At 38.8% G+C, this 12,055-nt stretch overlaps 1 protein-coding gene across 1 annotated transcript in view; it reads right to left on the minus strand.

Annotated features, from left to right (window-relative positions):
* ZSWIM8 (zinc finger SWIM-type containing 8) overlaps positions 1-11,988 on the minus strand; it is a 55,851-nt gene extending 43,863 nt beyond the window's left edge. Inside the window, exon 1 of the mRNA XM_021548844.4 lies at positions 11,192-11,988. Coding sequence (XP_021404519.1) covers positions 11,192-11,369 — 178 coding nt within the window. The 5' untranslated portion in view covers positions 11,370-11,988. The remainder of the gene's footprint in view (positions 1-11,191) is intronic.
* Between the last annotated feature and the right edge of the window lie 67 nt (positions 11,989-12,055).

Raw genomic sequence — 12,055 nt, forward strand, 5'->3', positions numbered from 1 at the left:
CCTCTTCAAGCACAACTCAAATCTAGATCAGAAAGGTGTTTTTTCCATTTAATTTCATGACTACTCCTATGCAGTAACTGAAAATCTGCACAAGGCTATGTTAATGAAATGGGAATATTCTATGGCCTTTTTTTCAAGTCTCAGCTACTTTAATATGACTGAGATACCAAAACTCTGATACCAGTATTAGCAGGTAATGCAGCATTCACAGCTTGAAAATCTCCTCTGAAAATCAGACAAGAAAACACTTATAAATTCATTTCATAAAAAGAGCAGCCTGGGCAACCAACTGACAGCTGCTAGGAATCCTAAAATAAACAGCAGATTTTTGTAAAGCAAGACAGACAGTGCTACAAAACACTGCATTCATGCCATTGCTGGCCAAGGTTTCATGACAAATTGGGCAGCTTGCATTGAAAATAAGTCCACAGCTGATGAAGCAGATTAGCTTCAGGCAAGTAATTTCCCCTGCACTGTTAGTCCTTGCTCTCTCACCCCTCGCAGGAAGAATTCTGCACAACCAGGATTGTGCATTCAGAGCACAGACATCAAACAGTTCCTGCCTCCTGAAAGCAAGACTCAGTATTACCAGTTACTCCCACTCCTGCCCCACACAAGGTATTTAGAAAGTGCAGAATTCCAAATTCTCTCCAGTGGCCTATGACCAAAAAAAAGCTACAAAGACCAACACAGACCAAATATTTTTCTGAATGTAGATGATGGAACACAAGCATAAGTCAAAGTCTGACTTCACCACAGCTGAGAATCAATATCAAGAAGTATTGACATGTTTTCAGACGCAAAAGGAAGTCATACAAAACACCATGCAACCTCCACTACTTATTGTGCTGTTCTCTACAGCACCATCCTTAGTAACCATCCTTAAGTATAACATGCAAAATTAATTTCTAACCAGTGTGTTTCAAGCATCTAAATAAATGCCAGAACAGTATCACTTGGCCTCCAAGTGCCAAATGCACTGGCAAACACTGAAGAGCTGTATTTACTGAATGTATCAGTATAACATGAGACCAATTTTTGGGGGTTGATGGGAAAGTTATTGTCTGAAAAGAATAAAGGATAAGGCATTCTCATGTCTATAGTAAAAAAAAATAATTAAACAACTGTCAGGAACTCGAAGAAAACATCACCTCTTAATATTACCAACTGGAAACCAATAGAGGTTGAAATATATATTTCATAAATATATGTAAAAAGAAGTTAGATATCTGAATTCTTTCCAAAAAAATCTTACTTGATTCCTTTCTCTCCCCTTTGGTTTTGTAAAAATCTCCCCAAATGTAACCTCAGGCTTTATGCGACGTTACAGAGCTCAGTCAGCAATGTCCTTCAGTACCAGGTTCTCCAGCACAGTTCCAAGGCACAGCAGAGCAGTCCCAGCCACTCTGAACCCCCCTGCCTGCACAAGCTTGCAATGCTGGCAACACCCACCCTGCCTTAAGCTCTCAGTCCCTAGCAATTACATTTTCTCCCACTCAAAGTAAAATTCACCTGATCATTAATTAATAACCTACAGCTGGAGAAAGTTCATCTTCTAACAAGAAAAAAATTCCTTCCCATTTTCCTCACGTCACATGTAGGGAGAAAATGGGCAAAACAAAACTGGTTAAAAAGGCACATATGAAGCAAGCAGGCATCAGAATGTTACAAGCATGTCTCTTATTTTCAGTGCACAAAAATAATACCTAAAGCATCCCTGCTGTGAGGCACTGATTAACTGCAGTCCATTGCATGAATTTGGCTAGGCAAAAGAATAATATCTCCCAAGTTCTCCCTAATATCACAAGACTGAAGCAAAATCAACCATCTTTTGAAAATGTCCACAGAACACAGCTCCTATTCACTACTAGACAGGCAAAACAACTCCCTGTACTTGAGAAGGATAAGCAGCTTAGCTGACCCCATGCAGTACTGCTTTAAATGCAAGCAAGTAGTATATGAAACTTTGAGACATTTTAGGTCAAATACAACCTTATCTGCAAGACATGCATAAAAGACCTAATTTACAAATATTTTCAGCTGTCCCTCTGATAAACAAATTAACCAGTTACATTTCTTTTTCCTCCCATCTCAGCATTCACGGACCTAAATATGAGGTAAGAAATAAAATTACAAGCAATATGCAATAGGAACTGTAAAGAGCTCAGGAGAATTGCTAAATGATGCCCTATAGTCTTCAAAAATGTATTAGCTCCTCAGAAAAACTGTAATTTCATTTGTACACCTATTAATTACATACCACCTGCAGGACTACCAAGAAACTTCAGTGTCAAACCCTGACCAAGTATTTTTAGCAATCATTTCCTAAAAGCATGGAACTTGGACACTCATGCCATTATCAAACTATTCAATTAGCCTCGAGCATGAGACAGATGTGATTTTACCATGTAAGAATTCTAGTACAGGGACATTAAAAAGAAAATAAAAATCAGTCACAAGAAGAATCAGTCTCAAGAATCACAACTGGTGATACACAACGTCACGCAAATGGGAGCATATGCAGAGAACAGTAAGCCTGAAGCAAGACACGGTCAGATTCCATAAGGCCATACAGTACCCAATATCCACAGGTTCAGAAATGTTTCTGTACTTCAACCAAGAATCTCATTTTGTCACACACACTGACATGATGCCATCAAGAACAGCTCTAATGCACACAGGCATTTTTTTAATGAAAATCTCTAAGAAAGAGTCTAGATGGTATCTTGAGTACTTTTATTGTAGGGTCAACTCAATTTTTCTTTCCTTCTGACTAGGGAGACAAGCTGCTCAAAGCAGCATCTTTAGAGATCTCAAGTGTAATGAACAGAAAAACCACACTTATCTTTTTCCACTAGTTGATCTGCGGGGGTTTGGGGTAGGAGCAAAACTAATTGCATTTTAAAACATTGGTGGTTTTATGTTCAGGTCTCCATCAGCGAATTATTCATGTTTACCAGTATTTCTGGATAGCAAAAAACAATGACCATCTGCTTAAAGTTTTCATCTCTCTGAATAGAGGAAAAAACAGACTCAATGGCCCAGGTATTCACCTGCCCACTGTGCAGTAAGTCACCATGTAAAATGTCTTAACTTGGGAGAAAAAAGCACCCCTGGATGTCTCCCTGTAAAGACTAAGTGTTTGCAGATCAATTCTGGGAAATACTTCTTTTATCATGCTACCTATTTATATTTTTGTAAAAAAGGTGGACTTCTTTTTTTGTATTGTATTTGGTCTCTGAGGTCCCTCTTGTTCCTTCGGTCAATTATGTTCTCCCCTCCAGCATCCAGCTTTTCTCCCACAAAAGGACAGGATTTCTTCTGTGGACAGATATTTTTCTTCCCCCCTCCCTCCTGTTAATTTATCCTTTCCCTTTCTTTTACATGCCAATTTTTATCCCACAAGAGAAAGAAGCATGAAAGCCCTGCTATATGTCTTAGAGTCACAAGATAAACCTAGAAGACAAAAGAAAGGCAAAAAAGTCACTGAGACACCAAGAAATAATACTCAGGTCCCCCTACTTGCAGCAGCTGAATGAGAATGTTAAGTTTTTGTTAAAAGACACTACTCCTGCAATCTTGTCAGGTTTCCTTCTTTTATGGAAAGAGACTGTCTTAACTTCCAACTTTTTTCTCACACTAGCAGAGATTAAGGTAAATACAAAAAAACAACACAAGCTTTTTCCAGCTTACATATGATCAGCTTTTGCCTAATTGATACTGGTAAATCCTGACACCTTCATTTTTCTTAATTTTTCTTTTCATCCAGCATTCTAGAAATACTAATGATGATTCATCGTAGAAGGAATATTTTATTAAAACCAGGTACTTTTCACAGCATCACTTTTCTCAAAACACATAATTCCAGAAGATTTTAATTAATAGGTATATTGCAACCTGACAGAGCTCCTTTGTTTCATTCTTTTCAAATACAGTACATTTCCAGCTGAATGGAAGCAAATATAGATGAACTAAAAATAATCAAAACAGTAAAGTTTCCACAAGTCTTGCCCAAAATGTTTTAAGCACATGGGGAAATGTGGTCAAAGACATCACTTTGAGTCTTTTCTGTTAAAGCTGCTATATAACTACCCACAGCCTTGCCAGAAATAAAGAAGAAACAAAGAAGAAAAGATGCATCAAAGAACACACAAACTGTAAGAAAAATGAGAATCTTCTGATTGGTAATCTTATATTTAAGTGCTCTACACAGCTTCTAAGGAGAAAATTTAAAAATGTGTCATATGGTATTTTGAAACCAGAATCGGTATTTCAAGTATTTTGTACATTATGCACCACTGTTATTTAATGTTTAAAAAATAAAATTCTAAATGTAATATTTTACCTAGTTGAACTCTTTGTGCTTTGAATTTTACTTTTGGAGGGTTCAGAAGGCTGTTACAAACCAGGAAGAGGGAGGAAAGTGCTTAATACACATAAAGTGCATTAAAGTAAAATTTAAAAAAAAACTTATACTGATGACACTATTTTATGTTAGTCTTACAACTGCCTTATACTCTTACACTTAGATAGCTAATACAAAAAGTTATTGGTCTAAAAGGAGCAACGAAATTTTAAAGACATTCTTCAACTTAAAGTACCAAAGAATAAATAGGTTTTGACTCTTTGAAAAGTTTCTTATAAAAAAAAAACAAACCAAAAAAAGCTTCCAAATAAATTATTGATATTCTAAATAGACAAATATGCACTCCAGAAGTTCATTAAAGTATGTAAACATCTTCTGAAACTGTACATTCCTTTTTTTCCTCCGGAACAAAGTACTATATATTAACTAGGACACAGAATACTTAAGAGGAGATGCTCTTTGCTCCTGGTTTGTAACTGGCATAAGAGACACTGTTCAAATCACTGATGTCCATTTCTGTTCCCTCAAAGATATTGCTGGGAGAGGGAGAGAAGAGGGGTTTTGAGTGTTTGTTTAAAAGACTGCAAAACAGAGATTTCAGAGAGTGGGGAGAAAAGGGCCTGGCCACAAGTCAACAGGAGTGATGCAAGTTCTACTCCCACAACTCATATGCTGAATGATTTTTACTTTGGATATATTAATATCTCTAAACAGACTTTCCTAAGTTTGATCAGTTGACTTCTCATTTCTTCCTTCCTCACTAAAGAAATACAGACTGTACAGAAGGTACTAATTTTCTGCATATAGGTTATGCTAGGGATTTGTTGCTGTTCCTCAGACTGAACTGGAACTCCAAAGTTGTAGACTTGCATATTAAATCACACTTCACTGGTGGGTCTTCAAACATACAGATCATTTCACCATACTGTGACTAGAAGTAACATCAAACCAGAGCAAGAGGAGCACAGAATGTACAAGAGCCCAGCACAATTCATGAAGCTAGGAGGACACCTCCACCTGTTGAACAAGCCTGCCTGGTTTCTTGAAACTTCCCATCACTTTGTGAACTCATCAACTCAGGAAAAAAATCCCTAACAGGGAGAGGGGGAGATAAAGAAAGGGATAGGAAACAAAGGCAGAGCACAATTCAGAGTGTAGATCAAACCTGAACCCTTATCATTGCCATGAAAAAGAATAACCCCCATAGCTCCAGTAAGCCTGAAGCTCTTACAAATGGATCCTCTGTAATCTCTGGTCATTCAGCAACAGGGGGATCTCCACAAGGTGAATGGAAAGAGAAAATAAACACAGAAAGAAACATCCATGGAAGCCAGGAAGAAAGATAAGTAGAAAGATGAGACAAAAGAAAATGAAACATTTCCCCATAGAAAGGCAAGACATTAAAATAGGCAAAGAACATGCAAGTCTTTTTGGAAGGGGAAAAGAAACTCAACTAACAGGAAAGGCCAAAAAAACCACAGGAGATAACTGGAGTGGCAATTTAAAATCTCAGTAGTAACATGCAGTTCCTGATAGCTTCTTTATGTGATTTATTCAGTACTCATTTCTGAAGAGAGGGATACACACATTCAGTTATCTCAGAAAGGCAGAGGAAAATGCAAATGAAGATATAAATGCATGAGAACCATTCAAACTGTGAATGATCCTCAAATGGGGAATCATTCTCAATTTGTCCATCTTCCAAAAGACAAAGGTATTAATGCATTGTGAAACCACCTTTTTTTAGAGAAAGCTTCTGAAATCTGCATCCCAGGTCCGAAAGCATGCACTTAATCATGCCCATCAGCCTTGACAAACCACTGCCTATGCAGCTTCTCTGCAGTGACTTCAGCAACAATGAACCAATGTCCCCTTTATACCTTATATTTATTACAAGGCAGTAAGTCCCTTCCTCAACTTGAAGTTTTGCTTCTGCTCCATAGCAAATCAACATCATTGCCAAGGATGGATTAGAGTACAAAAGGAAGTGAAAATCATTTACTAGGGTGAGAAAATATAGAGAAACCTATCTTCTACTAGCAACTAAGCCCTAACTTTCACATTACCTTTGCTCTTTGGACAGCTGATCTCTGTTTATTTCATAACCACATTTATCTTCTCATCAACATTTACATCTTTAGAATTCTATTGCTTCTATAAAGAAACTCACTAGGGAGCCATATAACACCTTTGCTCAACAGTTACCGTTTTGGCATTTTACTAATGAAGTTAGATATGCTATAACAGATATATTTGGGCTAGAACAGATTTGTCATGTGTTGTATCAAATTAGAAAACACAATAAACAAGACACATTACACCTATACCTCCCAGAAGTGTGAGTTGACTACAAAAGCTCCCTCTTCAGAGACACAAAGCAGAAAAAAAAAAATCAGTTGTAATATACAATAATGGCCAGTAACAAAACAACAGCAAACCACAAAGTCTCCATTTCAAACTTCACTAGGCTCAAAAAGTGGACATACTTTGGGATGATACCAGCATTCTTCTCTCATAATACCAAGAGTCTGAAGACCACACAGTATGAATTTGAAAGAGACTAAACATTCCTTCTGCTCCTTTCTGAAGTTACTGCTTGAACAAGGATTAACTTGAATTTCTTAGTTACTGGCAATCCTGAGGAAGAAACAGTGCTCTATACACCATTTATTCTTTTCCTGTATAAATTAATGAAAATAAGTCACTGTTATTTTACCAGTATAGACACTGCTCAGACTCTGATCTCTGAACTGATCACATCTTCACCTCAGGCTCTGTATATTCTCTCTGCCAATCATTTTCTCTATACAGCTTGTAGTTTTGAGGCACTGTGCCCAAAACTTCACATTGTGGGTGCTCCTAACAGCTTGAAACAACAAAAACTGTCTGGGCTGGATAATGAAAATATTTTCCAAGAGAGCACTACCTGCATCATTTCTTAGTCAAGTCTGAGGGGGTTCTGCAATACAGTATAGAATAGTTCAATTTTACAGTAAAGGAAAAAAAGTCAAGTTTTCTCACTAGCTGGCTACTGAATACAGTTTCAACACAACTCATCAGCACACTTCCAACCAAATCCACCATAAATGAATAAATACAAAATGAGTAAATATATTGTGAAAGCACTGTTTAACAATCCTACGGTATTAATGCCATCTTCTTAAATGTTTGGTAAATATTTATGCTTCAGAAACTGTGAAACAAAAGGGTGGGAAAAAGCTTAGAAGCTTTCACAAAGAAACAAAGACACAGCGGGTTTGAAGAGATAATGAGTGTACTTGAACATTTATTCTTAAAAATTCTATCACAAAAATACTTACATGAAGATAACATTAGATGTTAAAACTTTTGCAGAAAGACAACACTTAATTACCAATGGAAAATACAACTGCTTTAAAAAGCAAGAAAAGCATGAGAGGATCATAATGGCTCCTGGGAAAGAAGAGACTGCCCAGAAAAGTGGAGAAAAGGCAGGTGGGTGCATTTGTTAGTAGATGGGTAACAAATTGGTGGAATGCAATTTGATGTGTAAGAAAAAGAGTTGGAGTTACAGACCATTCTAAGAACCAGATAGTTCAGAACACTCTGCAAGGACACTGTACTTCCAAACATCCATTCACCTTAACTTCAGAGCAGAACCCTCTGTCTGCACAGTGAAAGCCTCTCTCTAATCAATGATGTATACAGGTGATGATTGGCCAAATATCAGTTAGAAGCATTACACCACTCAAAATTAAAAACAAAAGGGGTAAAGTAAGCAATCAAGGCAGTTAACAAGAGAACAAGGCATTCCTAAAAACAAACATTCCAAATCATCACAGGACTCCCAGTACTCCCAAAACCAACAGGTTTCCTCCAGGATTTCAGTGCAAGTGAATTAGTGGAGATTAAGTGTAGTTTCCAAATCTAAAGGCATCCATGAAGTGGACGGAATGCATTCCTTCTTCACATTGGCAATTTCACAGTTAAGGAGAAAATTCCTTTCAAGAGTGTAGCATAGGAAGACTATAAGAGGACTTTACCATAACAGAAATGAAATGTGAGAAAAATCAGCCAAATACAATTCTATTTTTTTGATGAAACTAGTCAAGATACCTGATTTTATAAAGAAATCAGTTCCAAGGATTATATTAGAGAAACTCAAACATTTTTCTCCCCTTTCCATCATCTTTCTAGCAAATCACTGGGGTGATTGAGTGAACACCTCATCTTTTTGGCAACCCTCTGTAGTGAACACTGTGTGTATTTGCAACAAGCTAAGCCAAGCCTTATTATGAAATTTCCAATAAGCATAACAGTAATGTTAAAGATACCCAAGAAGAAAGGAAAAACTTGCAAAAAGTAAGAAAGCCATAACTAGCGGTGTGCAGGTAGTTTGTTTAAGAGACAGCCAACAGCTTTCCCATCAGTCTTAGGGGGTTCCTCTTTGAACCAATTAAAGAAGAATTACACACAAGGAGAAACTGAACAATTGAAAAAGCTAGAAATCCCTTTTATTACATAACTTGTCTAATTCCACACCAAAATACAGGCTGAGCTCCAAACTGGAAGAAAAGACTAACAGAATACAATTCAATTCCTTTTGTTTCTTCTTAGTATTTAACAGAATAACCTAGTGTCTAACCTCACTTTTTGTTTGCATAGGCAACAGTAAAATGGCAAACTGTGGAAATAAAAACACACAGCTCAATTTTGAATTATCACATTTGAAATGACACACTACAAACAACAACCTCAGGACCCAGCAAGTTCTACGTTTTCTGACTTAAAAACACTGTCAAGAAGAGGTATTAGAAACAACAAAATTGGTATAGTTCTGAAATACAAGGAGATTACAGACAATGACAGATCTCACATCAGACCAGACTTTCTGGCAACACAACTGTGTACAGTGAAGTACCTACAAGTGGTCCACATGGGTAGTATCATATGTGACTTCCCAGCGTGAATAAATAATTATTTAGGCTGTAAATCCACATTCACATTCTTCTAAAAATAACTATGACCAGAACCTGGGAATTGCCATCAAGGGCCTTAAAGGAGGCAACAGTATCCCTTCAAAATGTCCCTCCTGTTAAAATAAGATTCTCATACAAAGGAATTATGTGTCTACAGATAAAACGCAAAATATATAACCAAGTATAGGCAATAAAAGCCTTGTCTATGCAAGTCTGCAGAACCCAGAACAGCAACATCTCAATATCGTGTAAATAATTACAATTCTCACAACAATGTTAGCTATTGTTTTACATGTCAGAAAAGAGCATGAAGATTGCAAATATGCACTATCTACTGAACAAGTGGGTGTCAGCAGAGAGAGCAACTGCTGCTTGATTTAATTCGGTCAAGAGAGCTCAAGGAACTAGGTCAAGACCCAGAACATGCACTCATGCACTGAGCCAGCAGAGAAAAGTTGGCTAAAAGCATCTAGAAGTTGAAAAAAAAAAATCACGTTTGCAAACATCAGTCTGACTTGCAGAGCCATGCAAACCAATTCCATACATCTCTGCCAAACTAAAGATATCATTATTTCCACACCAGTACATATTTAAAAATTCAGCTCCTTTCTAACAAGATAACATGTGCAACAAGACTTAATGCAAAACATGAGATAAAGATATATGTATATGCTTTGCCCTATGCACAATGCTTACTTCTACATCTCAGGACTTACAGCTTTTAAAAATGGCAACACAATTCCCTTTCTTTGCAGCAGTAGAATTTAAAACTTAACATGCTCTGGAAAGTCTATGGTTAATGCAAAGTGTACTTTATGGTACTAAACCAGTGAAAACTGAACATTTGTTCATAGCACAACATGGCCAGATTCCAACTCAATTCAATATAAAGTCCATTCTCTGTTCATGCAAGGGCAATATTCAGAAGAGAATAAAGTTTTAAAGTTCCAAATACAGAGATACCAATGAGGCAGGTGATGGTTAAAGATCAGGAAAAGTACTGACACTGGCCTGAAGAAACAGGAGATAAAAGGAAAAGTAGAAAGAGTTTGTGTAATTTCTGTTAACTATGTATCTGGCTCTGCTTAGTGTAAACATCACCTGAATTCCAGGGTCATGATGCAGTAGATTAATAGAGAAATCAAGTTTTGTTAAAAATGAAAAAAAAAAATCATGCAAAGAGCTAAGAGCTATATGTTAATTAAAAATAAAATTTAATTGTGAATGTTACTTATTTTGCTGTCTGCTATTAAATATAAATTACTATCAGCAGAAAGGAAATAGAACAACTCCTAAAGCAGGCACAATGCTGTTTGCCGACTTCTTTGCGACAGTGGTAAGGCCCTCTTACTACACTATTACAAAAGAAAGAGCTAATTTACTAGAAAAAGGAAAAATGCCACGAATCAGACAAGGAAAATGAACTACTCTATATAATTACGGCTTATATGGCTTTACATGAGTAGTTCTAAAGAAGTAACAAAAACCTCTATGAAACCTTAGTGGACTTAAATCAAAGCCTGTGGGAACATTTGCAGTTATTCCCAGCCAAGTCTGCAGTTTGTTTATAGAAAACAGTCTTCAGATTCCCATGAGCAGTCCCACAGAATCTACTCAGAAGAGCAGCACCACAATACTACGAGTGCACCCAGGTGAAAACTCACCTAAAAGACAGCACTGTCTTAAGAACCCCGGTGAACTTACAGTTGCAATCTTTGGACAAAAATTGTCCCGAAAATGAATCATACATAGGGGTTCTCTCTGCTGCTCTGACTTTCCTTCTGCAGATCTCATCACCTACCACCCCACCTTGCCCCACAGTTTCCACGAATCCAAAGCGCATCCGAATTAAACGGGGTAACCTCACCTTTCATTTTCACAGTGGGGGAATTGGGTCCAGCCGATTGCTTCCTCCATCCTCTCCAGTTCTGGCAAAGGCTCTCTGCCTCAGAGATGAAGGAACAAAGAGAGTCTTCCTCAAAGCGATCAGAGTCTTCAAATGAAAACCTCTCCCCGTCCTCCCACTCTGCGAACATGAGTTCCATCACATCCGACAGGCGACGTGGGGGAAAAGAAGAAAGACAGGAACAGAACTGCTCACTTTTAACAGGTGAATGGACTTGACAGCTCTTGCAATACCTAAAATCTCGGTTTTGATTTGATCCCCATGCTACAGTACCAGGAAAAAACAAAGTCAGCTCTGAGATGGGAGAAGCAGGAAACTAAGGGGCAGCTGGTAAAAATTCCATGGGGGAAAAAAGAAAGTTCTTTAAAAAGTTAAAAAATGCTTATGTCCACAGAATGTACTTGAGGCGGAGGGGGCTGGTTAGTCCGTGAGAGCTGCCTCCAGGCGGGACAGGTGCGTGCCGGGCACACGGAGGGTCCGAAGGCTCCCGGCGCTGCAGGACGAGGGAAGGGGCCGGCTTCCTCCTCCGGGGCTCCCGCGGGGGGGCCGCCGGTGTTTGTGCGCAGGGCCGGGTCTCCCTGAGGTTGTGCTTGTCTCACTCCCGGCGCAGGAACCGAGGGGAGGGCGGGCAGGGGCACCGGCGGGGGCTGGGGGGGAACAACTTCCCTCCCGCCCGCAGGGGCTTAAAAACAGCCCGGTGGGGCCGGAGCGCCCGCGGAGGGGCGGCGCGACCTCCCGGCTGCTCGCCACGGGCAGCGGCGCGGGCGGGCAGGCGGCGGCTCCGGCCTCACGGGGGCGCGGGCGGCGGCCGGCGGGGAGCGCCCG

The sequence above is a fragment of the Lonchura striata genome, chromosome 6 (genome assembly GCF_050655825.1).
Source record: "Lonchura striata isolate lonStrDom1 chromosome 6, ASM5065582v1, whole genome shotgun sequence".
NCBI classification, from domain to species: domain Eukaryota; kingdom Metazoa; phylum Chordata; class Aves; order Passeriformes; family Estrildidae; genus Lonchura; species Lonchura striata.